Source organism: Oxyura jamaicensis, chromosome 5 (genome assembly GCF_011077185.1).
Source record: "Oxyura jamaicensis isolate SHBP4307 breed ruddy duck chromosome 5, BPBGC_Ojam_1.0, whole genome shotgun sequence".
NCBI classification, from domain to species: domain Eukaryota; kingdom Metazoa; phylum Chordata; class Aves; order Anseriformes; family Anatidae; genus Oxyura; species Oxyura jamaicensis.
The window spans coordinates 19,310,762-19,337,168 of NC_048897.1; the positions used below are offsets into that span (position 1 = coordinate 19,310,762).

The 26,407-nt window shown below is 41.9% G+C and overlaps 1 protein-coding gene across 8 annotated transcripts in view; it reads left to right on the plus strand.

Annotated features, from left to right (window-relative positions):
* The first annotated feature begins 10,710 nt into the window (after window positions 1-10,710).
* The window catches only part of PCNX1 (pecanex 1), an 86,905-nt gene continuing 71,208 nt past the window's right edge, over window positions 10,711-26,407 (plus strand). For 6 of the 8 annotated variants that reach the window (XM_035327090.1, XM_035327091.1, XM_035327092.1 and 3 more), the window contains exons 1-3: window positions 10,752-11,034; window positions 19,307-19,515; window positions 25,402-25,507. In XM_035327090.1, the coding sequence (XP_035182981.1) occupies window positions 10,882-11,034; window positions 19,307-19,515; window positions 25,402-25,507 (468 nt within the window). In that variant the 5' untranslated portion in view covers window positions 10,752-10,881. Of the gene's footprint in view, window positions 11,035-19,306; window positions 19,516-21,263; window positions 21,321-25,401; window positions 25,508-26,407 lie in introns of those variants that run through there. The other 2 variants (XM_035327096.1, XM_035327095.1) reach the window with 2 other exon arrangements.

Below are 26,407 nucleotides of genomic sequence, written 5' to 3' on the forward strand. Positions count from 1 at the left end.
GCCCCCGCCTGGGCCGGGCCCCGCCGGCCCGCCCAGGCTTCGCATCGGCATCGCAACAATCTCGTCCCCTGCCTCATATGCCGCCTGTTAAACGCGGTTTTATTTTTCCATTCTGCGGTAACAACGAAGAAATTCTTGCCCGAGCTATTTTTGGTCCTGCTGGAGCCACATGCTGCTTCCTCAGGCCTCAAAGCTCATTGTTTTTATTCACTCACATAAAACAATTGCAGGCCTCATAGAACATTTTTTTTTCCAGTTCCTGAAACCATTATCACCTTTTCCTGTTCCCCTTGAGAAAATGGGCCGTTGATACTCGGCCAGGTTGCATTATTTAATTTCCTGCACACTTTGAGTGAAATCATGACAAAGGCGGGCACTTTTACTGAAGGAAAACAAAACCTCAGAATGTGGAAGAAAACCTTACTATGGAGGAAAAAAAAAAAAAAAAAAAGCAAGTTGCGTAACCCTGGAGGAATGAGGCAGCGTGAGTCACGGCACACACAGGCTCCAGGCTCCTTGTCTGGCCGAGCTCTTGCCCATTGTGGGGAGGTTGCCAGGCCCAGACTGCGTTTGCAGCAGTGAGCCCTGCTGGGGGGATAGCATTGAATATAGAAGGGTGTATCAAGCTCATGGCTGCCTGCAACAGAAGCATTAAAACTCTCCTTACCTGCATTTTATTGCTAATGACAGCACTCAGTCCAGCCTCATCTAGGTCCACCAGGAGGCTTGGAAGATGGGAAGACAGACTCCCCTCAACACACTGTGCCTCCTCAGCAGACCTCTTCTCATGGTCCATACTTCTTACTTCTCTCACCATAGTTTTCTTCCAGCTCCTCTTCAGTGCAACTCCTTTCACCCTCTGAAATTGGGGCTTAGTTCATCTCTTTCCTGTTTGCCTTCCAGTTTAACCTTTTTAGTCTATGGGACGTCCATGTGCTGTTACAAATTGTGATAATACTGTAAGGGTGAGAAAAAAGAGACACGTGCTTTTGAGATGTAAACTTGTTTATTTTCCTTAAAGACTGTGCAGGTTAATTAGTTTAAATTTTAAGTTTGAATTAATTGTAATTCAGATGTAACTACATGCACATCTAGGACTCCTGGCTTTTTTCCTCAGCTCTGCTACCAATTGATTCAGAAAACGCGACAGTTCCCAGGTTTATATCCACAACAACCAAATAATTCTCAGCACACTTTTATCCTTATTTTGGATAGAAGTGTTAGAAAGAAAGACAACAAAGAGAATGGCAGTTGCTATCTTATCAGTGGGAAGAAGAAGTGAGGTGTTATTATAAAGGATAAGCTCTCAGTAATGCACTCTCTCTTCTTCCTGTAGACTATACAAGGCCACACACTGCCTGTGCAGCCACCTCCTACATAATTTACTTGAAGGTCAATCTAGCTAACTAAATTTGATGGATTTTCTGGAGACATCAGTCCCACTCCTACTAAACACTTCTAGCCTGGAGCTGATGTTTTTCCATCCCTCCAGTAAACTCAGTCCCTTGCAATTTATCTGTTGTATTTATGAGCAAATCTGACAATGCTGAGCATATGTTTCAAAGTTTATGAGATGATGGGTTTCACAGAACCAGGAGATGCAATTAGCTATGTGCATAGCATCTGACAGCGACTCCTAGCAGGCCTGCCAATCACAAAGAAGCCTTTTTGAGAACGTATGTGCTGTTTAGATCTGTTGTCGGGCGTGACGCATTAGGGAGGCGAGTGAAGAGTTGGATGATTATGAACTCTGAACTGTTCACTTGTGAGACCCAGATCCTACAGACCTTCTGTGTGGGAGAAAATAAACAAAACAACAACAACAAAAACCTAGTTTGCAGTTTCCTGATGTCAATAGAAACAACAGCTGTGAATAAAGATGCTTTTTAGTTATTAGCTTGCAAAATTATGCCTGAAGCTTTGACTTGCATCTTTTTCTTTTTCTTTTTTCCTTTTATTTATTTATTTATTTATTTTTTTAGTTTAGAATGTTCTGCTCATTTTCTATCACATGCCATGTATAGATTTACAAGAAAGCATATAGTTGCACTGGTACTAACAAAACTGTGAAGCAGCAGCTGTACCAGAAATTCAAAATTCAGTCCAAGAGTCAAAATACTTTGGCCACCTGTGCTTAATTGTGCTGTTACCACAGCAAGACTGTTTTTCATGTGATTTGTGTAACACTCAGTATTGAATTAAATCTTGGAAGTACATTCTCTACTGCAAAATAGCTTTTTGTGGTTCAAATACTGTTTGCAAGAAAACCTCCTCTTGTCATGTCATGTCACATGCTGAAACAATGGCAAAAAGATAAATCACTCAAAATCTAATTTTAACTGCTGCAATTTTGCAATAGGTTCACTAATTCCTATAAGTTTAGAAGTGTTTTTTTTTTTTTTTTTTTTTTTTTTTTTTAATAACATACAGGCAGATATCTTAGAGATTTCTGATGCAACCTTCCCTGGCATTCCTGGGTTCTATAAGCCTAATGAAGCACGGTATGAATCTCTCCAAAAGGGCTGCTTACTCCACCCTTCCTTTGTTTCAAAGTCATTTCTAATTTTTCGCCTTTAGGGTTATTTTTAATGTTAGATCATTTCCATTGTTTATCTCCAGAAAAGCGTTTCCAGGCCATTTTGCAGTCATCACTATTCTGGGAAGGCCTATGAACAGATAAATGTTATATGTTTCCCAGGAAGATGTGGTCAGAAATTTATGAGTAACTGCCATCAGCATCACACACCTCTGCCTGATTCCTTTGCTCTTTAACAGTTTTCTCCCTATTCATTTTCAATGCTAAATCCATCAAAGATTTCCCTGTGGGCTGAATATATCTTCTCATGCCAAGGTCTGATAAAGAACGCACCAAGGAAATAAATAGGCTAATGCCTTTAATGTGGACAATGCTCTGGGACCAAACTTGGAGCCAAGAACCTAGCAGCTGCACAAGGCATCCCTACAAGTGGCCTCAGGAAACACAGATCCCTCTGGATGCCTGAAAATCCCTAGGAATTTGCCATAAAAGATTTATGAGCTGCTCCATGATGGGCATCCCTCATTCCTGAGCAAATGGTCAGGAAGGAACTCTGCCAAGGGTTGTTCCCTCTTAGATACACCCTCTCACAGCTTCTCTTGTGGGGATGGACCAAGAAGTAGTGTTTGTAGGAAAACCCCTGGGCTGGCCAAGACTTGGAATGAACCTGCCTGTGGTTCTCTGATCTGTAAACACCACCGCTACTTGATACAAAGTGGGGAACAATCTCATGTGGCAAACAAATATAGAGGAGGAATGAAGAGCCTAAATTTCATCCCACTGGTTTGCCTCTGTACCAAGAAAAGGCCTGCAGTATTAACACTTTTACAAAGGAACTAAGTGTTGTATCCATATACGTGTACGAGTACACACGAGCATGTACGTGTGCTCTGTGTTCACAGGGATCATCTTGCTGGGCTGTAGCCAAAAGGTATCTGAAAGTAGGGGGTGCAAGAAGCCGAGTTGAGTGCGTGTATATTTATGTTTTATATATGTATGTATGATTTCTTTGACAGTAAGAGCTTCCTCCTAAATGAACTTAATCTGAAATGTTGTTTACGGAGGGTAGGTTAAAACCAGTTGCCCATTGAAGGGCTGCAACAAATCTATTCAGCCAGCAGGGGAGGGAGAAGATCTTTGTAGTTGCTGTTGTTTTCCTGATGAATAATTATGCCACCTCCAGCTGGCTGCCAAAGACCCTTTCTTTAAAAACCATATGTCCTCTCTAATAAAGCTCTCATCACACCTCCTTCAGGCTTGCCTCGCTCTGCCGTACTTATGCCTGATTTCATTTGGTTTGTGCAGCGGTGTGGCTGTAGGATGATGGCTTCCCTAAGCTAGTGCTTAGTGAAAATGTGGCCTAGAGAAAAAGGAACGACTGTCTGGGACAGCCTGGGTCTGTGCTTCAGTGATTCATGGAATGCTGCTCACTGGGTAGCTCAGATGGGTTTTCTTTTTAAATAGCTCTTTAAAAGGTTGCTGGAATGCAGGTTACGTTAGAACTGCCATAAAGTGGCAGTGTTTCAGGGCACTCCCCCCCAGATTAATCATTTTCACATTCTGAAATCTGTCAACTGGTACCTTCAGGCATTGCCAATTCAAGCAAATGCAAAAATAGTAGTCACAACACCTCAGGGGATGATTTCATCAGATTTCTACACTAAGCAGGTCGGACTTGCTCAATATTCATTTGGGAGACCTCCAGAGAACAGAAAGAAGAATACAGGAAGGAGCAGATTTTGTGATGCGGCTGAGATCTCATGCCAGTATAAATCATAAGACATCTCTGGGAATTTAAACCTGGTTGCTCAAAAAATGGCACCGCTTCTTCGGAGGCTGACCTATATTGGTGATGAAGCGGTGTGTGACTAAAGATGCTACCTTCCAAAAGGGATTTCAGACTGAGATCCTGGAGTTCTTTTCTCAGATTCAGGTTGTTAACTATGGCCGCATTCCATCTCAAGGCAATGAATTACATACTGTTTCCAATAGTCTTGAATGTCAAAATTATTCTTCACACCTCCTACTAAAGCACACAGTCACTGCCATATTCCACTTCAGACAAGGCTGTATTCACTGAGGAGCCTTACATACGCAGTTAGTAAAGGCGTTGAAATCAGACAGAAATGTAAAGTGAGTGTTCTGTTTATTCAGAATGAAGCTGAAGTCTAAGAGAGATCCAGGGAAACTGCCGAGCCATCAGGGCCTCGGAACTAATCTGCCTGAGCAGGCCCTTGTACTCGTATGAAATCCAGGCAAGTGAAATTGTGACTTATGCCCCCTACAACATTTCTGCCTTGCAATGCCATTCATTCTGCAGATTTCCTCAGTTCCTGCAAATGCGTGTTACGCTCAGCTTCTTCCCAGGCCTCCCCACAATGTCACGGCTTCCTCCATAGCTCCCTGCAATAATATCCCCAACCCATTTCTCTGTCCACATATTTTTAGCCCGTTAGCTGTGCAAGACATAATCCATACCATGGATAACATGAAGTTACATGCCTGTTGATAAGACAGACATTTTATGACTGTTCTCCAAACTTTGCCCACACTGCCTCTTTGGGGGCCCTCATTTTGGCCTCTTTTCATTACCCTGAAATTGGTAGGCATTTAATTTAATTTAATTTTTAATTTTTCCCTTTCTGACAACGTGGTTGAAAATGAAACCCTCTCCTAGGCTGGGACCCACCAATTCTATAGGAACAACTTTCTTAGAGAAACAGCTAAAAAGACCCATGAGAGAGAGGAAAACCTTTAAATGGAGAAAATGGTCTTGGGTGGACTCATCCTCATGCTATGAGAGCTTTGTACTTCAGACAGAGAGTTTTAACTGGGAACAAAGATTTTAATTAGAATTTTATCCCAGTGGCATCATGAATCATTGTTTGGGAGAAATTTCTTACAGTGAGGCACCACTGTGCTGTACTTTCAAGAATGTGGTATAAATGCTACTAAAATACTGTCGGCTTAGTGTTTGGATTTTCTAATTTTAGCCTTGTTTATTATGTTTCATCTCCATGGTGTTTTTAGGCGATTCTTGTACCAGTAACGCTAGCAGATGCCTCTTTGTTCACAGAGACCTTGCAGTCACTGGGACACCGATGACACTTCTCTGCGTGACTTCTGCATGGACACGGACACAGAATTAGATCCCGTGATACGAAAGTGGATGCTGCCGCAATTTTCTTGCAAGAAACACTACCAGAACCATCCTTAGGAAGAAATTTCCTCTTCAAACTGCACTCTGTCCCTAGCAATGGGAGTGTTAAGCCATTCAAAGTGATTTTTCAACCATGTTGAAGCAGCTGGAAGAAGTTAGCGTAATGAGACTGGGGCCCACCTAGCTGCTGAAAAGGTGTATAGAGGGAATTTCTAGCTGACAAGGAGAAGGGAGTGGAGATGAAGATAGTGTTGTTCTAGTAGCAAATTACAAAAGGTTGCTATCAGCAAGTTAGTAAGAATTCTTTTTTTTCCTAGCTCTTAGGAGCTTTTTAGTTTGTGTGGACCTATTTTAAATGTTTTCCCCCTTTCAGCACTCCCTGATAACAAAAACTGATGTAAGTGCTCTTCTTTGGGGGAGAATCTCACTTTGGTCTATGTATTTTGTCTTGGGAAAACCACAGGGCTCAGAGTGTGCAAAAGGAGCTTATGTACTCAAAAGGTGCAGCAGGCAGCTGAGACAAACTGCAAGGGCAGGATTAGTAGCACAGTGAGCTTCGTGGTTCAGCTGTTTGCAGGCCAGTAATTAGCATCCTCCACTCGCTGTATTGATCTCTCCCTAAGCAGCCCTGTGAAATACTACAGAGAGCCCTATTAGTCATTGAGGTAGTTGGGGGGAATGACACCTTTTTTTCCCCCCTTTCTTGGTATTTGAGGGGAAGACGGGTGTTCTTCCACCCCAAAGGAGAGGAAATGGTGTGATTTGTGCCCACGTCTGTCTGGAGAGGGTGCCTCCTGGAAGGGCAGCTGGACCTGGGAGCATGTGTTGTGCAGTGAGCATGATCCAGGTGGGTGTAGGCTGTATCCTGGCACACAGCTGGGGCTGCACTTTGTGATGTGAATAATAACCTGCCAGCACAGTGGGGAGAGGAGGTCTCCTGGTATGTAACCTTCCTGCTGGTAAATCCTTCCTGATCTGCACCAAAATGCTAGAGAATGTGTGTGCTTCTCCTGGTGTCTCTGAAGGGGCTATGTTCCTGTTGGGAGTTGGAGTAGTGTATGGGACTGATTGCAACGTGGTCCCTTTGTAAGGCTGAATCTGGTGTGACTTCTCACAAAAGGTTTTGGTGAACTGGGGAAGAGAGCTGCTGGGGAGGGAGTCTGGCCCGTGAAAGGATCTGGCTCTTGCTTAGAAGTTTGCTTAAAAACTGTGAAAAGAGCAGATAAGCTGCTACCAGATGTAAACATAAAGGCAATGTGCTCAGTGGAGTCTTGCAGTTGGTGAAAACTATTCTACTACAAATAAGAACAAATCTAGCAAAGAAGCTCCTGACAGACTTTGTAAGAAAACTATCTTACAGTGAAACCAGGCTAACAAATAGTATTGTAGAATGACATTCTGCTTTCTATCGCCCTTGTAGATAAGCCTACTTTTTATTTTTCATATGAGAGAATAAAACACTTTTATTGCCATTTATGATGATACTTTGGGTTCAGATAAACCCCCTTTAACCAGGTTGCAATTTCAGGTAGGACATAAAATTGTGCAAAGACAGCTAATGACTAAGAAGCAAATAAATATTTTAACTACTGCTTCTTCAAGAAATCAAAAGCTAGATGTGCTTCTCTCCTAGGCTGATGAATTACATGGTGAATTGAGTTTTGTCTTCTATTTTATTTTGTGTCAGACTTGTAGCTTTGGATACTGTGTCTAATCCACGGAAGGACATACGTGTTGGCAACATCTGAAAGTTAGGGTTGTAATATTGCTGTCTAGCTATAGATCCTGAGACAAGGAATCAATAGGGAGAAGTAAATAAAAGTTGGTGATGAGCCACAAAGGCCTAGTTTGTCAATCTTCATCTGAAAACAAACACTGTGCCCAACATGGAGACCAGAAGTACCAACTGTCCTAATTGTGAAGTGAGTAAATCAGTGTTTTTTCTTATTTTCTGCTGATTGTTTGATTAGCTACTTACAGCTTGGTATCAAACTGTGATGATGACTTCAATGAAAATTACAAGGAAGTGCCAATCATAAGCTTGTTTCTGGACATAAAAAAAACTGCACCCAATTTAGGTAAAATTTTAACTTGGTTTCACCTCTTGTCCTAAATATCTAAGCTACCTTGTCATAAAACTTAGGAATTGTCTTAATAACTAATTTTAAAATTATAATTTGGGATATTCCACATAACATGTCTGATGGGAGCGAAGTGTAAAGCTTAATTTCCTTGAATGCAAAGGTAAAAGAGACTAAAGTACTACTAATGGTCCAAAGCATGCTGCAATACAATTCTTAGAAATAGTAACATGTCAAAGTATTTCTGTGGCAGGTTTCAGTGTCTTGTTAGTCTTGATTAACTTCCCATTCTAGTAATATCACACATTAAAAGAAAAAAAAAGTGTATTTATAAGATTGGTCAAGAAATTGTCATCCACCTCATCTGAGTATTTGGTATAATCTACATTCTACTGTGCACCACGTATAGCACTGCCCTGATTTTGCAAATGCCCTTTTAATCCACTGGAGTGTGGCTTGAAGTAAAGAAAAACATTGCTGCATATGATTAACAGATCATTCTTCCTTGGCCAAATCCAAACAGCCACATCTGTATTATGATGGCATATGCAAAGAGAACCAATAATAATCCATTTGCTCCAGAATTCTTTGAAATAGCCTGCATATGTTAGGAGGGCACTTGACTGCGTGCATATACCGAGAATGTGAGGAAACTGGATTATTATCTGGCCAAAATAACAGTTGCAATTTTGAGTCATCCTCCTCCTGTGTACTGCTGGCTTATGCAGCAAAATGACTTCTTTACTTCAGTCTTGGCATACTAAATTATAAAAGAAATGCTGGAGAAAAAATAGGTTGCTCTCCAGTCATCTGACTTAATGCCCCCTTTTAAATATTTTATCTAAAAATCACGCACTCTTCACCAACGTTAAGTTCTAATTTTCCTGGGGTATATACTTTTTCTTGTGCAGGGAGTAATATCCATTGTCCTAAAGAAGTATTGTAAGGCTAAAGTGGAGTACAGAAGACAAGCCACTTCTTTGCTGGATTGCAGAGATTCAATGCATAGGCTGAGTCTACTGCTGTTGCAAGATAGTTTGTTTCTCTTAAAAGCTAGTCATGTTTTTTTTTTTCTTACTTTGTTAATGATGCCTACATCTGGCCTCATTATCAGTTTTACCTTCAGGCATGGATGGATTCCAATAATATTATTTCCCATCTTGTGTCTTAATGTTTTCAGCCTGCCTGCAGTTAAGTGGCTAAACAATGAAATTTAATTGTCCTCTCAAGCATGTCAGATTCTCTTGCTTATTTTACTGGACTCAGACTAAATATTCCCAGGATCCAGTTCTCTTGAACAGGGCTGTCTGTACTGAACTAGGTTATGCTGCTGTGGATCAGGGTAGAGCCAGTAATATTCTAGGAGCAGGGTTAGGGAATTCCATCTTCTCACATAGGGACACTGTTTAATGTGAATTATTACTTTAAGGCTGAGGCTAATCTCTCCAGATTCAATCAATGGCTCCTAAAGAGAAGCACAAAGATTTTTACAGCATTTAGTGCAGCCTTCAGACACGTTATTAATGAACGTTATCCTTCTTTCCTCCTTTTTGTGGAGAAGGTGAACAGCTTTTATGTAACGTTAATGAAACAGCTGCTGGAAGAACTAACGCTTCGTAGTCCTGATGGTTACATTATCACAGTGTATTTATGGGTAACACATCCTAAGAACTTCATCTTTTAACAGCTGTGTTTGTAATTCTAAAAGGTAGTTTGGCAAATGATGTTGTTGAAATATAGGCTTCATAGTTCTGTTTTCTTCTGAGTCTACTGTAAATGATGCTTGTCACACTTGGCTTTATTCCCAACAGAGGGAATACCTTCTCCTCACCCATGACAATCCTCTGTGTGTGTTTTTTTTTTTTTTTTTTTTCAAAATACCATGAGCAGCCAATTATTCAAAAACACAATATTTGAAAAAAAAAAAAAAAAAGATCAAAATTGTTTGTTTATAACGGGGAAAAGAACCAATATGGTGGGGGGTTTTGTGTCTATTCCTTCTGCATACTTTCCTGCTGGGGAAACAAACAAACAAACAAAATAGATCAACTACATCTGTTTTGAGTCAGCCGCTTCTATCTTCTGGTTTTCCAAGAATAGCCAGATGCTGCCATTGGTTAGCTAACTGTTGGGGAGGAAAACACGGGCTGTGCCAGTAGCACAGTCTCTTGAAAACACAGGTCCAAATGCGTGCTCACCGTGAGTCATGGCTGGGTGTCTGGGTGTTCGGCACTGCGATTCCTCCTCGGCACAGGCCCAGAAGGTGATGAGCTCCCGGCCCTGTACCTGCTGGAGGGGAGAGGAGCTGGGTGGGGTGCAGGACAGAACCTGGGTGGGCTCCTTCTGTCTCAGCGGTGACGGTATAATAAGGTGCCTTTAAAGGTAGTTTTCCCACAATATGACTGGAATCAAGTCATTTAATGAAGGATCTTCAGCATTATGTTTCTGTCGGTTGTGAAGAGCTCCCATGCTTGGCGGTGCTCTCAAAACCCTTTCACTAATCTGTTTACTTCCACCTGATGCAGGGCTTTGGGGATGTAGTTGTTTAGGGTAAAGCTTCAAAAGCTGGGACATGATGAGCATTAGTGGCCCAACTCTGATTTTGTGTGTGTGGGAAACAGTAGTAGGAGCCCTGGGGCGAGGACAAGGCACTCAGGGTGCTGGGTAAGGTCTGGTACTGACAGGAAATTGAAGTGCTCTGGGAAGGGGGAGGTGGTTTTCTTTAATTTTAGAGAACCCACTGTCCGCGGTCGGTCAAGGCGATCCCGAAGGCCTTTTCCAGCCGGGCTCCTTCCACCATTCCACCCTGCCCCCCTCCCTGCTGACAGCGGCCGCGCCGCCCTCCCCTCCGCGCCGCCGGGGGGCGCTGTGTGAGGCTCCGCGCAGGCGCGGTGCGCCCCCCGCCGCAAGGGCTGCCGGGCTGCCGGCGGCGCGGGGGCGGGCGGGCGGCCCGGGGCCCGGACATAAGATGGCGGCGGCGTTGCTGGGGAGGCGGCGGCGGCGCTTGCGGCCGTGCGGGCTGTCGCGGAGCGCGGGCGGTGCGCGGCTCTGCCCGGGCTCGCAGGGCGGATAGAGCGGGGCCGGCCGGGCGGAGCGGGGCCGCCATGGGCTCGCAGGTGCTGCAGATCCTGCGCCAGGGCGTGTGGGCGGCGCTGAGCGGCGGCTGGTACCAGGACCCGCACCAGGGCGCCGGGGTCAACGCGCTGCACCTCTACCTGTGGCTCTTCCTGCTCGGCTTCCCCTTCACCCTCTACATGGTGAGCGCCGCCTCACGCCCGCACCGCCCGGCCCGCGGGGGCCTCGGGCAGGGCCGCGCGGGGGGGTGGTAGCGGGCTGGGGGCGTCTGCCGAGGCACCTCGCCTCCGCTCGTGTCCCGGCCTCTGTGGCTGGCATAACTGCTGGCCCTCGGCACAGACAGCCCGAGAAAACACCGCTTCTGTACGAGCTGGCAGATAGCACCAGCATTTCAAGCTGGCAGCTGCCCCCTGCTCTTTATCCCCCCGCTTCGATGCCCGGCAGGGGTCTGCTTTAGGGGCCGTAACCCAGAAGTTCATTTGGCCGTAACGAAGCGCGCCGTGTGTGCGCCGGCGCTGGGCCGTGTATTATTGATGAGATCTTACTTCGGCGTTTTGCTTGCCTCCGGGTTTTAGTGTGCCCGTTCGGGAGATTTCGCATTGAACGTACCTGGCGCTTGGATCGCAGCAATTAAAAATGCTGACCTTTAAACCTAGGAGTTCTCTTGGCGTCTCGACTTAAGATTCAGGAAGGGTACAGTCAGCTGTGACAGAAGGAGGCTCTTCTCTATGGCTCATTCGGTGTTGTATGTAATTTACGAAGTACTAATATTTCACTTCAGGTTTCTCAGTAGAACAATGTGATCATTCTATGTGTGATGTGACCCGTCCTGGGCGTGACATAGAATGCAGTTTGCAAGTCTGCCAGGTCCAGATGCTCTGAGAACATAAAGTAGAAACTGCCTTGTAAAAAATATGAGTTAGTGAATGATACCTTGGAGGAAAAACTCTGCACGAGTGCGGTTGTGAAGATTCAGAGCTCTTGGGTCTGGTATTTGCTTTGTGAAAAAAGCAGTATTTAAATCTGGAATATGAAATGCTGAGAATTAGCTACTGTGGAAAAGGAGGTTACAGCCCTGTGCAGTTCTTAATTCATATTGCTGTGTCTTGGAAAAGGTAGCTCCAAGGCTTTTTGTTTGAAAACTTTAGACTGCTGGCAAGGAAACCGCAGGCTGAGGCAAACTGCTTTTAAAACCAAAGTTGATGTGACAACAGCTAGATAAAACTTTCCACTAAGCAGATCCACCCGCAATAAAAACTGAGAATCTATACCTACTCTGAGTTTGCTGAAGATGGGAAGAAGAGAGACCTTTTGGTCTCAAACGCAGCTTTTTCAGAAGTAGTGCTCTTCCGTTTTGGCAGAATAGTTTGTTTAATTATCACTACCTTGCTGTGAAGGCTGCTTATAAAGGTAAAGTGAACTATGTGCTGCATGTGCGGTAGACTTTTGAGGAGGGTCTGATGTATATAACATGTCAGTCTGCTGTCAGCTGATAAATCCAGACCAACGTTAGGATCTGCTGCTGTTCTCGAAGCAGCAGTTAGGTTTCAGTTGCTTGTACTATGGGGTAAACTCCAGTGTTTGCTTAAACCTGTTTCTTTCCCTGTGCACAGGGAAAAGATGAACAAAAGCAAGCTGCTTCAGGTTTTGTTGAGGTCAGAGAAATTCTCTTGCTTCATAGCTCTGGACAAGTTAAAGATGCAACAACAAGTGTCAACTTCCCTGAGAAAAAGTAGGGAGATTAGTCACAAGTTAAAGCAGATTGAATCATATTTGGCTCTTTTCCCTCTTTCCACCCTTGGCAGTTTAAGTGTTGTCTAGACATAAACTAAACAGGCAGAACAGTGATGGTCATCTTAGTCCTTTCGCATCTCTTGTCAGAATAAAAAGGGGTGAATGTTGCATTGCCGTAGGACATACATAAATAAGCAGAACTCGCTAAAAAGTCTTAGGTAACCGTAATCTGAATTCTGAGTGTGGCTCACTGCTGTGTAGGAGGGAGTTTCTAAGCTAGCTTCAAATGACTTGTTGCTGGCAGACAACCCTGTGTGTTTAAAAAATAAAGTATATGTAGAGACTTAACATGCTGGAAGGTCTTACATTCCATATAAAACTACCTCTTGTAAGGAATTCCAGGATCATGGTGCTGCTTTGATGCATGAGGGCAGCAGTAAGTGTAGTTAGTTCAAAGTTGTTTAAGTAGCAAAAAAGGCAGTGGAATCCCTTCAGAATTTTGCCTGTAGCTGGTACTCAAGACTGGATGCACCTTACGTGAAGCTAATCGCTTCTTTCAAATGTTTTTTAATTCCAAACAGGAATGGAACATGATCTTTACTGACTGTGGTAATTCAGATGTGCTTATTGCTTAAAGGCTTGGTCTATTGCACCAAACACTGATAATCTTTCATCTGTGCATTCAGTTGGTTGGTCACCCAGCTTCACAATAGAATTTGGTAGCAGTTGTGGTCAAGTTGTGTTATATATCTGTGTGTTTCTTGGCTTGTGTATGCCAGCGCTCGTAGGGCTGGTGGGTTTAATGCACGGAGCTAACCAGTTGAAGGAATTAGCAAACAAATTCATCTAGCCTTTCTTCCTCGCTCTGTGATCAGTCTGCTGTCTGAGCTTGGACACATGGAAGTCTGTGGTCTGTACCCTTGGTGAAGGAGAGCAGACAAATAGATGCATACCTGTATCAATATTACAGATCAGGATGCTCTTCTTTCTCATGTGTGTTTATACCTGCTTTGGGGAAGACTGTAGATAATGAAGGAATCAGGGTGCAGAGGAGAAGTGTCTGCCTGAGTGAAGCTGCTGAAGCGTGTGCTCTTGGATCTGTGGCTTGGCAGCACGTACAATAATACTGCTTTCTAGACTAGTTGAACGTAACCTGCTTTGGTAGTTGTGTTCAGTAACGGGCTCAGCTGTGCTTGTTGTGCATTTCTGTCACAAGAGCCAATCCTTGCTTTTAGATGAATCCAAAACTCAGGTTGGGAGAAGAAAACAGGCCACAACATGAGGAAACTGCACAACTGGGTTGCAAAATACAGTGGTAGCACTGGAAAAAGATGCCCTAAATCCAGAGGCCGATGTTGTGCATCAGTGTTGCAAGGGGGAGGAGAGGGGAGGAGGCTGCCAGAGGCTTCCCTGGTCGGAATGCTGTTCCAGCCCCACCACGTGCGCAGGAGGGGGCGAAGTCTTGGCTCCCGCACCCAGGGAACTTTGCCAGTGGCTGATGATGAGCCAGGAGTGTACCTTGCTTGGGGTGATGGGCTCGTACCTACAGAGCTTGTCTCTCAGTCAGGCACATTTACACAAGAGTTCACCTAATAGACGTTTGATTTTCTAACTTGTGTACATAGCTTTAGGAGTAGGTCATGCAAATGTAGCTTCATGTGAAAGTCTTCTCTGAAGGTCTTCTGTAGAGGAGTTTCTGAGATAAGTGTTGTTTCTTAAATGAAGAGTTTAAGTATTTGGATGTATGATGCGAACCCCTGGTATCTCGTGTTGTTCTGAGCTACATCCAGTAGCTATTACAAGTTTCATTTGTACGTTCCAAGTTTCAGCCAAAAACTGGTAATTGGTAAGTGAATATGTTTCCAGATACCAGCAGTTCTTCAGGGCTTTGGCCGTTCATAAATAAACAGTGACAGAAGCAGATCTACTCTCTGTGGATCATCTTTGCTCTTCTCCGTTATGATTGTGTCTATAAAATAGTGGCCTTAAAATGCTGGAACTTCAGAGCATTTTACAAGGTAACTATTATTGTTAAATCAATATTTGATTGATGTCACTTACATAAGGACTTCCAATTTGATGTGGACTGGGAGAGGATCCTATGAGTGCTCTTAAGAGCTAACATCTACACCTCTATTCTGCAAGTAACTGGGAAACTTCGTTGTATCTGTAGTGTCTAGCTAAAGCTCCATGTCTCCTGAGAAGATCCATAAAGTCGTCTTTGATTCTTCGTAAGTGTGCAGCACAACCTGTGATGGAGTGGAACTTTCTCTATTTCCTGGCACTTCTGTGTTTGAAATGGTGACTCAAGATACAGACACCTTTGTGGTTTAAATTGAAGTATTTAAGTCCTGTGACTGGTGGTCTGAGGCTTCTTTTCTGGTCTAGGTTGATGACTGAAATCTAGGACTGCTCAGGTGTTTGCCACCCACTCTGCCACCAAGTGTGTGCTGTGGCACAGCTGAGGTGGCCTTGCAGCCCGCTGTTTCCAGAAAGGACAGCCCTACTCCTCAAAACCGTGCATTGCTGCATCTTAACTTTGTTTATTGCTGCTTATTTATCTGATCAACTAATTTTACCCCCCTTGTGTTAAACCTCAGGTGTTTCAGGAAGCTGCAGCAGTAGACCACTGGTTGCCAGTTACAGGTTTCTTTCTAGCTGGCAAGAGGAGCGAGTAGCCTGCTGCAGGGAGTTTGGACCGTGCTTTGCATTGACAATGAGGTGGTAGTACAGCAGACTTGTAGTTTAAGATCACACCCAAATCATGTCTTGTAACATGTGCTTTAGAAAAGGAGAGAGTAAAAATGGAGTGCAATTCTCTGCTTTCTGTATATAGTTTATTATCATATGGGGGAAAGATGAAGGCAAAGTAACCAGTCTCAAAATAACTGTTTTTTTTTTAAAGGTAAGAGTCCACATATATTAGTATGCATTTCATAAGTTGTCTTGAAAGATAAAAATTTTGAAAGTGAATGCTGAGGGAAAGGTGTTAGAAAGTTGGTGTCTTCCCTGCTGCTTTCCTCCCCACCCCATGTTCTTGACAGAACTTGACTTCCCTTTAAGGTACAGGGAAATACTTCTAGCTTAGAGTTTATCTAATTTTTTATTTGACTTGTTCAAACACAGGATGGCTGATGTTTTCAACAGAATGTAATTAAAGCAGGCAGTTTTTGTATGGTCATGTCTAGCTCTCTTTTCTGCTTTAAGAGCTTCAGTTGTGACTGGTGCTGTTTGCTGTCTGTTTTCTTCTGGTGCCAATGAAAGTATCCTCGGTGATGTGCAGTAAAATGAGAGTTTCTGTGAAATACTGTTGCAGGTACAGACCTAGAGCTTGTTAGCAGGCACTCACTAGTTATAACCTGAGGATTTTATTCTGTGGGGGCACAATAAAAATGCTTGTGAACTTTCTCATGGAGACAACTGCAATGAGAGCTAACTGGAGACTTGTAGGACTTAAGCATTCCTGTTATAATCTTGACGATCCTGTTGTATAGGATACTCACACTGGTCTCATCACATGTGGTAAAATGTCATGAACAACTTAAATTTTACTACAGTTATATTAGGTTGGAAAGGATCTTGAGGATCCTCAAGGCTGACTCTTAACTGACTGTCACTACCAAGTGCCATCACGTCCCTTAGTGCCACATCCACACGTCTCTTAAATATTTCCAGGGATGGGGCCTCCACCACTTCCCTGGGCAGCCTGTGCCAATGCCTGGCCACCCTCTCCAAGAAGAAATTTTTCCTAATGTCTGATCTAAACCTCCCCTGGTGCAATGATGTCATTTTAAGTCACCTTGGATTGTGGAGAAAAGACCCCAAATGGAAGCTGGATATTTATAAGTCTGGGGAAGAAGAATAGGGAAGGCACCAGTGGTTTAGGTTGAGGTGAGGTAACACTGCCTCTTGAGGCTGGGATGCAGAGAAGTTGCTGGTACCGTGGGTAGTGCTGCTGTACCACAGTGTGAGACTGAACTAAGCTATGATCAGATAGCCAAGTGTGCTGGGCATGCTCAAATTTCTTCTATTCCTAGAATATACATCCTATCCGGAGAGGAGTAAGTCCTAATAAACAAAAAGAATGAAAAATATTGAGTTAACTTATTGTATGCTTTTGAACACTCTGCAGTCCTGTGGAAATGGGATGTGTGATGAAAAAGCACCCTTTATATCTTTCTTGGGTTTGATGCAAGTTGCATTCATTTTCCACGTTTTATATCTTGTTCTCAAAGCTTTCCTTTGCAGAACAGGGTGGTAGATCTTGCATTTCACAGGATAAACTGGATGCAATGTGTGACCTGGCTGCTGATGGATAGGAGGAAATAAATTTAAGAGTTCTCCAGGTAGTTAGAAAGTATAGGCTTGTCTCTTACAGGCTAACTTTGGTCATGTAGTGTTAAGCTGATTGCAGAAATGGCTTCTGAGCAGTGGGTGCTTGTAAAGGAGAGGCCAATTGAACTCATGTTTGTGATTTGGTAGCAGACGGCTTAGCAGGTACAGGAAGATTAAACATTTTGACAGAATTAATGGGCTTGCCCGTGCTTGCAGAAAGCTAGCTGCCTCTGAAGCGTTGCATTTCTGGAGGAAACCCTTGTGTTGCTCCAGGGGTTATGGAAGCCATTAGCATCATTGCGGCTCCTGGTTGCTTATTGATGCCTTTTTTGTGTGTCTTTGTTTCCTCTTTCTCCTCCTGAGGTGCTTGCTGTTTGGTAAGTGGATCTTTCCCTATCCATAGGGTCTTGTCCAGCTCAGTGTGAACAACGACAGGCAAAATCTAAGTTAGCATACCCCAGCTTAGTTTGCCTGTCCCCTTTCAAATGCTGTATTAGGTGTTGACTTGTTTTAGAGGATGTGATGTGAGTTAAACTTGATCTCTTTAAGAAAAGAAATTGTAACAAGTAACCTCCCTCCTGATAGATTCTAGACTCAATTGTTTACACTTGCTTGGTTTGAGAAATGTTGTGTTGATTGATTGGTTTTGCTTCCTGCCAGAAAGTCAGCAACAAGATTAGGGATTGGTTTTGTTCTGAAGTCAACAGTTGATGCAGTATTTGGAAATATTTATTCCTTTATCCCTTTTGTTACTGCAGTATTTTGTATTTAGAAATCTCTTCAAACAGTATTTTTGTTAATCTCCCAGTTCAAATTACTTCCAGTTCTTTCAGGACACTTTCTTGAGTATGTAGAAATATTAATGTTTTAATCACATCTCTGTTAAAAGTGACTAAAACTAGCTCAGTGTGCAAGATGTAGAGGGCTTTCTGTCTTTCTTTCTGGTCATGTTCCCTTTCTGCAGGATGCGCGTGGGCCTTTGATCACTGTAAAGACCCCTTGATTGCTGAGGGTTTTGTAGGGAGGGTGAAGAGATGTATGAAACAAGCTGGCCTTAACCTTAGAATAGGAGGTCTAAAAAGGTAGCGTACTTACTCTTCTCATCTGCTGAGTTTGTGTTTGTGCTGGGTAACAAATACCGTTCGATTCCTATTGTCATTTGTCTGTATATAGACTTAAAAATGTTCAGAATGGTATGAAACTGTACTAGCAGCAGGGTAAAGGACAGTGATGTAGCAAAATATTTGAGTACACAACCTCGTGTTGCTTTTGTGAGGAACATGGTGTGTTTGTGGGTGGCGTCTGAGAATTAATACTTCATTTCGTTTAGTGACTGGGCAAATTAAGTGGCAAGAGTATAAATACAAATAAAAGGTGAATTAGGTAAAAGCCTTGAAGTAAAAACTGGAGTTTGACCAGTATTCTGAACGCTTCTCAAACAGCTCTCAGGCTGTGCCTAGTGTCTGCTGCTGAAGTGACTGATCTGTAGAAGCCTTATGGGTCAATACAGCAAAAGCTGTATGAGAAGTCTTAAGTGGAATTTCCGAAGTTGAATTTAGGACTGAGGTTATTTGTATGGCCTTTGGCCACCTCTGACACAGCTGAAAAGTTCTCTTCAGAAGATCTGCATTGGCTGCCTTTCCATGGGCATGTAATGGTCTAGTATAAATGCGCCTTGTAGCATGTGGTCTTGCAGGCTGATGTGGGCTTCTGCTTCAAAGTGTGAGCCATGAATGTAAACAGACCTCTTTTGTATGCAGGTAGGGGAAAGTTAGCCTTTTGTGACTGATCCATATCTCGTTATGCAAGAGTAGCTGTTGGAAGCTGACAAGCTAAGTCAAAACATCTAGCTTGGGGTAGTTGAGCAATTTTCTCCCATCCAGTGTGCTGTCACTCACTTCTTTTTTTCCTCCAAAAAATGGAATTGATGTTATGTGCTAGCCCTAAAACAAGGTCTCACTCTGTGCTTAGCTTAGTCTTCTAGTTGCTTAAAATCTCTCTGCCTTACTTACTTATAAAAAGTAATTGAAAATACGGTGACATAAAAATCATGCTAGCTGCAGATCTCCTAGTCTTGGTCCCACACTCCAATAGCCTTGGGAGAAAAACAGACTTAAATTTGGCTCTCAAACATGAGTCTACTCAGAAAGCTACTGTGGTGCTTTGGTATCTTGCAGTCCAACGGTTTTTAAATCTTACTAGGTTTCTAATAATCTCTATGCAGGGTTTGACTTTATTGTGCGCGTATGGCTTTTTAACTTTAACTTTTGTTAGGTTTGGTATCTTCTGAATGAAGGAAACTGTTGAACTCTAGGTAGTTATATATATTCTTATGGCCACTTGGCCTCATATTCACTAACTCTTCTTCTGCTCTTCTTTTGAAAGGCCCTTCCTTCTTCCATGATGATAGTAGCTGTCTACTGCCCGGTAATAGCAGCACTCTTTATCGTTTTGAAGATGGTGAATTACCGCTTGCACAGGGCGCTGGATGAGGGAGAAATTGTGGAGAGGAATGCCACTGAACGTATGGACAGAGGTGCAAAAACAGAACAAAGCAATGTTTCGGCCAAGAGGAAAGACAGCAATGGGCCCAGGTAAGGTGTCTGCCAGTGCTTGTGTACTGCTGGAGATGATAAACAGTTACACTTCCATCAGATGTGTAACCAGAATGGTGGTTGAAATAAACAGTTTTTCAGAAGCACAGAGGTCTGCATCTATATTCCTCAGTGTTTATGTGTAATCTTAAAAACCAGACTTTTTTATATATTAGGTTTGAAATGATGGCTTCATGTTAACTTCCTGGTTCTTCCCCCAGAGGAGTCTTAGAACAGTATTGAAAACATTGGAAGCATTGAAACAACAGCATGGAAAATATGTGCTGATTAGGTTGCTAAATACTTAATGAACACAACCAGAACAAGTAATCTTATTTCAACAGCAGACTTGTTTTTAAAAATCGTGCTGTCAAAGACTAACTGCTAATCGTTTTATCACCAAAAGTAATGTCTGATCTGGATTTAGTTTACTTAGTTTTACAAAAGCAAGATCAGATACAATGCTTGACTCCAGTTGTATGCTTTCTTTGGGAGAACACTGTCCTCTCAACTTAGAAATTCTGGAATTGCTCAGTTTAGTGATGAAGGTGATGATTCTGAAGTACTGTCAATACGAGGTGATTCCTTTCAGCAGAGCTTTGCTGTTGCCAGCATTAAAAAAGAGGTTTCCCTCCTCTGATCAGTCTATGTGAAGAGCAAAAGATGACTCATCAGCAAGGGCAGCCTAACCAGTCTGATCAGACTCCGGATGTATTGTGAGCTCTGTTATCCAGGCCTCTGCTTGGCTGCAGTTAATTGAGGGCATCCTAAGAGTTAGATTATATTAAATAAATCAATCTCTAATTCTTAGCTTCTTAAAGACCTTTCTCTCTTCTTCAAGTTTCAGGTACTAGTAGCTATGAATTGTTTTCAGAGTGGTGGTTTTGATAGACTGTCCCGACTCTTAAAATAGTTGTATTTCTTAAAAAAGAAAAACAAAACAACAACAAAAAAAAAACACCTCAACCCCCTGAAACTTTTAAATAGAGGCACTATGCTATACGGAAACGCGATTAAAAGAAGCCTCTTACCCTGTTTATTAGGAGGCTTAACGAAAGGAAGCGTTCATGTGGTGTTCTTTAAAATCTATATAGAAGGGAAAGGATTTCACTGTACATATGGGTAGCTTCTCCAGGGATGGGTCTTAAGTTCTTCTGTCTGCTCTCAGCTTAGTATTGCTCGCAAAACCCATGTCTTCTATTCCTTTAAAGCTGGTATACAGTAACTGACTGTATCAATCTTTTATAACCTGACCCTTTTTCCATTGTGTGTTTGGTAACTGAACCTGCTGACTTCAATTGTGACTCCATTGAGGTTACCATACACCCTGCTAAAACTGAATTAAGTTGTTTTGGCAGAACGCTTGCCTAAATGTATACTAATGTTGATTCTGCTTAATAAAACTCATGGAAGTAAACTAGTGGTCTGTTCTGTGTGAATGTAACCTTGCTAATGTGTGTTTTAGATGTGATCCTTGGATTTGAATTTTTTTTATAAGCCATGTAGGTTTTGCTTCCAAAACAGTTGCCAGGACTTGGCAAGGGACTTTTTTGTACTAGTATCATGAATTACATTTTGGATATTTCAGAAGTTCTGTTTTTTCTGAGTTTTCTGAGGAGCAGTGATTGTGGGCCAAGTTACTACACTATAAGCATTTGTGAGCTCAGACGTAGAGGTTAGTTTTCTGTGTGTCCTGCTTGCCAACTAAAGTTTCATTAACTTTATATGATCCTTGTTCCCACTTTCAGGTCTCTTAACTAGAACTGGGAACAAGGTCAATGCAGAAATTACGGAGTTACTTTTTGGTAAGTGGGATGTGCAGTATATACTAATCTTTGCCTGGAAGCTCACAAGAACACTCTGGTAACATTCAAACCAGTAGAGGAGATACAGGGTGAGTTTTGAGTGTTGAGCTGTTAGCTTACTATTAAGTTAAATCAGAACAGGAATGGGAAAAACTTTTTTGAAGAAACTATGTGTATAGGGTTTTGTTGTCTTGTTTTTTCGTTTTAATTCTGCTTTCCTAGCATAGGGAGGGTATAAGGGAGATAGGTAATGTAGTCTGCAAAGATGTAGTAGATTTTTCACCCCACTCAGACTCCCCTAGGGACCACTTCAGATATTTCTATTGATATTTTTGAAGAATTAAGTGATAGACTAGTTTCTGTTCAAAAATGTGTTGAGGATTCTGTTTAGCTTCTAAGAACTGCTCTTCTTTTCTTTCTGAAGTTTCACGTAGTTTATCTGTGAAATAGTGCTTTCAGGTATCTGGCAAAAATGGTGTGCTGTACCTTTGTAGGCTTATGTGGACTGCTTTTTTATCATCTACTCATGTTGGTGTCTGAATAGGATCAAACTCAGGAGGGTTTCTAATGTTTCAAAAAAAGACCTTCAGCTTAGTTAAGCAAAGAACAACTTGCTGTTTCTTAAGAGCATACTCCTTATGAATTTGAAATTCTCTAGTTAATATCTCTGAAGGAAGGTTGTGCGGTTCAAAGATAGGACTGAGTTGTCTTGGTTCTGTAACTTCTAATGCGATTGACTTCATACTTGACAAGGTGGTGTTAATTATGCTTCAGCTTGTGTGAGGTTTCGTTAAAGCAAATAAATATTGGGAGTACAGGCTCCTAATCTTGCGTAGAAGAAACAGTGCAAGTGTAATCCGTTCAATAGTATTAGTGGACCCGAACAGATGTCTTAAAACATTTAACTTGTAGTCTTGCATTTGGGGATAGGAATATGGCTTCTTGTGTCAGTGACTACTATGACTTACAGCAGGATAAAGAAAGCATTAACCTGGAGGCATTGCTGTCCTTGACATCAGTCAGTGTGGGAGAGCTGAATTTCATATGTACTTCTCTATAAGAAAACTGGCAGCTGGAGCATGTGGTTTCTTCATTCATTGCCTTGGCGTTGCATACACTGCTTAAACAAGTAGAGCAAGGAAAAAATAAAAAATAAAAACTGTAATCTCTCTAACTCTTGCTTGTATCTCTGCTATTTTTTCCTCCTTGCAGTTTTCTGTTTCTGGCAGACCTCTTCTTGATCTTGGAGTTGTTTTTGCTTTTTTCAAGTCTAAAATTACTACTTCAAGCTTTAAAGATAAAGTCTCTTACTACTTGAAATTGTTGTGATCTAGCATATTCAGTACATGCTGTGATCCTTCTCATATAATAGCAACCTTACCTTTAGCCTGGCCTCATTTTTTTGGTCAAGTCTGGTCCATCTCAGTCTTTAACTTGGGCCCATTATAGGGCTATCTAAGTGCCTGAAGAAAACAGTAAAGTGAGGAGGATATTTTTAACAGTGAGGGTGTTTAACTCCCCTCACCCAGCTTTCCAGAAGACGAAGGAGAATGCTTTCTTAAAAGCAGTATCTTCCTAAATCATATGTATTTCAAGTATAATTTCATGGGCCTGCAGGATGGAAGGAAAGGAGCTCTATGGGCAGAAGAAGCTGTTCAAAAGAAAAGAATGAAGACCTTCCTCTGCTTTGTCCTGAGATCAAAATTGTTTGTTCTAAATTCTCTCTGCAAGTTGTAGTCTGAACATCAGATATCTTTAGGTAATCAGCCTAAGTCAGGTATTAAACTGAATTAATTTAGGCTGGCAGCTTCTTAAGGCTCTCAGTTTGACACGCTAATAAAATAGCTGCATATAGTAAATGTGCAAGCTCTGGATGCCTCCTCTGTAGCAATCTTGGTTACAGGTAGCTGGACATAACTTATTCACTCTTCTCAGTTTGTGTAGTAACTTCACTTCTGTTTCTTTGCTATTCTTTTCAGTTTGCAAGCAACCATTTGCTCTAAGGTATGAAGTTAGCAAACTGTTAGAAATTGGTTATAGGACTTGATAACAGGAACAAATAGCAACTGTGCTGGCAGTGAAATGACTCAAGGATGTGGGCTACAATGGCATTTGGAATCTTCTGTGCGTACAATAGTTAATCCTGGAAATCTGTACTTCCTGCTTGTTCCTGCAGACGGTTTTGTTTTGTTACTAACTTTTGTTAATCCTTTAGTTTCTGTGTGCTGTCACAGAACACAGCAGCTGTGCATAGACTCCTCTTGCCTTGTACTGTTGCTTATGCTGATATCTGGTGGTTCACACTTAAACAAAACTGCCTCCTTCCCTCACCCCTAAGTATCCTCCCTAGTTCTGTGCGTGAAAGCTAATTCATGTTGCCTTATTTTGCTATTTCAGAGAACATCCTTTAATCATTTGGAGTATTTCTGAATAACTTGAACGAGGAAGAAAGTTAATCTTTTTTGTGAAAGGCATTAAATGTTATTTCTGTAGAGATCATAACATATGCTGAACTTATAAGTAAGAAGGTTTTAGTTAAAACTAAACTTCTTGTTATGCCCTTAAGTGTTCTTAAAATGTTTACTGAAGGCATACTCTGGCTACAGCTGACAGAAATTAAAGAACCTGAATTCTGCATTTTTTTTTTTTTACTTGCTTCTCCTTCAGCATTATTGATAAGATTAGGTCAGAAAGGGCTTGGTAAACAACCAGCAATAAGAGCATGCTTATGTCATGCTGCTGAGCTGTACCAAAATGGTAACTTTTTTTGATTTGTTGGAGTTGGACCAGGACCATATTGTTCTGCTGACTCATGGCTGGTTGTCTCTTAAGCTGGCTTATTTTTTTTCTTTACTAATGTAATATATTCCTAACTTCAGACATTATTTTTTGTTATCCCTTTGATGTAGGAACATTCAGGTGGTAGAGTTATATATTGAGTGGCCTCTGTATGATCTGGAATGGTTCCCAAGGTTGTGCCCCAATATTGTGCTCTTTTCTCTGAGATTACAACAACTTTAAATATCATACTATGGTATAAATTGTGTTTCAGGTCCTTTATTGACATTGTTTATAATATCCTAGCTTGATGTTGTTGCATTAAAAAAAGTTATTACATGTCTGACTTATTGCACGTATGAGATGAGCTGTATACTAAGTAAGGCCTGCTGTGCTTCCTGTCTGTTTCTCATTCTCCAGAGGTAACACAGGGTTACATCTTTAGTTTCCTTGTCCAAAGGGAGAAGGATTAGACATGGGTTATTTCTCCAACAAAATGCTGGAGTGTAGTTGTCACAGGCCCAGCTTGCTCTTGTCAAAGGCAGGTATTTACAAAACAAACTGAATCATGTTGAATTATAATTTGATGTTGGTCTAGAAAATACTTTAAGATCAATATTCATTAATCTTGAAATGGTTAAATCACTAGGACATTCTAATATATGTATTGCAACTTAAAATGCTACTTGGTAGGGCATGCCAACTTTCTGAAGGGGAATTCTTCCTGGTAGGAAGAAGTACCTTGTGCCTTTTAGGCCCTCTATCTTTGTGTCTTTCCACTAACTTTCAGTGATAGCGTGTGGCTACTTGTTTAACCCCTCCTTACTTTTGCTCCTAGGTCCAGTCTAAGGTAAACTTTTTGATCAGGGTAATGGCAAATCTCTTCAATTTGACTCTTTCCCCTGCTTTTAAAAAGTGTTATTTAGGACTCTTTCTGATTTCTGGATATCCACTATTGGATAGATAATCCAAAAGTTGTGTGTGTCTGTGTGTAGACAGGGAGAACTTCATATGCCAGCATTTCTAAATGCCTGCGAGTTCCTGATTTTTCACACTTCGCTGCTGGCCAGTGACAGTGAAGCTGCAAGAAAGCAAGCAGCTTCTGTACTAGGAAACGAGGTGTTCCAGCTCTCCTGGAGGTTTCTGCATCACATTGGCAGTGTTTATCTAAGGAACGGGGATTTATTTGAGCTCCTGACATTTGGAAAGTAAAAAAAAAAAAAAGTTTTGAATTGCTACTCGCTGTAGACAGACTTCTTCTATGTTTAACTGGTAGGTTAATTATTTTTAATCTTTCTCTCAGTGACCCTGGTGGAGGGATTGAGATGTCAGAGTTCATACGAGAAGCCACTCCTCCTGTTGGCTGTAGCTCACGCAATTCTTATGCTGGAATAGATCCAAACAACCAGGTAAGAATTAATGCTCTTGCAGTAGTTGCTTTAGTACTGCTGGCATTGCAACCTGTCGTGTAATCTTCGCTGATATTTTTCTAATTCAGTTTCACTTTTTTTTTGATTGTGCTAGCATCAGCAACTCTACCTTTCTGTATTTCTTAACTACTTTATTGGGATGGCACTCTATTCTCCCAGCTGCAGTTATTGCTCGTTCCCATTTTGTGTTTGTTCTAGGAACAGCTGGATTTTGTGGCAACATAGCAGAAAGTATTCTCTTTTTGCTCTGTTAGTGTACTTCTGATTTAGTAGATCAAAATGGTTCAGAGCATGGTCAGATATAAATACCAAGACCTGCTGTCATGGGATCCTGTCATTGTTTTGGTATCAGTGAGTTGCTACATAGCTCAGGCTGTAACTTCATCCTTGTGTTCTTTGTTTTCTCTCCCTTACTTCTGTTTGCTCTGTCATTTAGATTCTTTATTGGCAAACTTCAGTTGCGCTGATTTCTGAGGAGGCTTCTGTTAAGTCTTAGAATGTCTCCACTATTGATTATCTCTTGCCATGCTAAATTGCATTTTGAAAGTCATTATTGCTGGCAGTTCAGACTCTGCAATTTAAAAACGTTGATCTGATAGAGCAGGAAGCAAGATATATTGCTGGAAATAGAAAGACTAAAACTGCTAATTTTTTGGTAGCTGTAGGAAAATCTTCACTAGTTTGATAACTCAGGATTAGGAGGAAAGCAATAAATAGGGGCTGCTGTATACCAGATGGAAGGGCTGGAACTTGGCCTTTTAGGTTCCAATGCAGCTTCATTATGCTCTATTTGTCTTCGGTTTCACTGGGGAAGCTGATCTGCTTCCTTATTATGTCTGCTAGATGTATGCATTTGACTTGTACAGTTCTTCCTGTGCT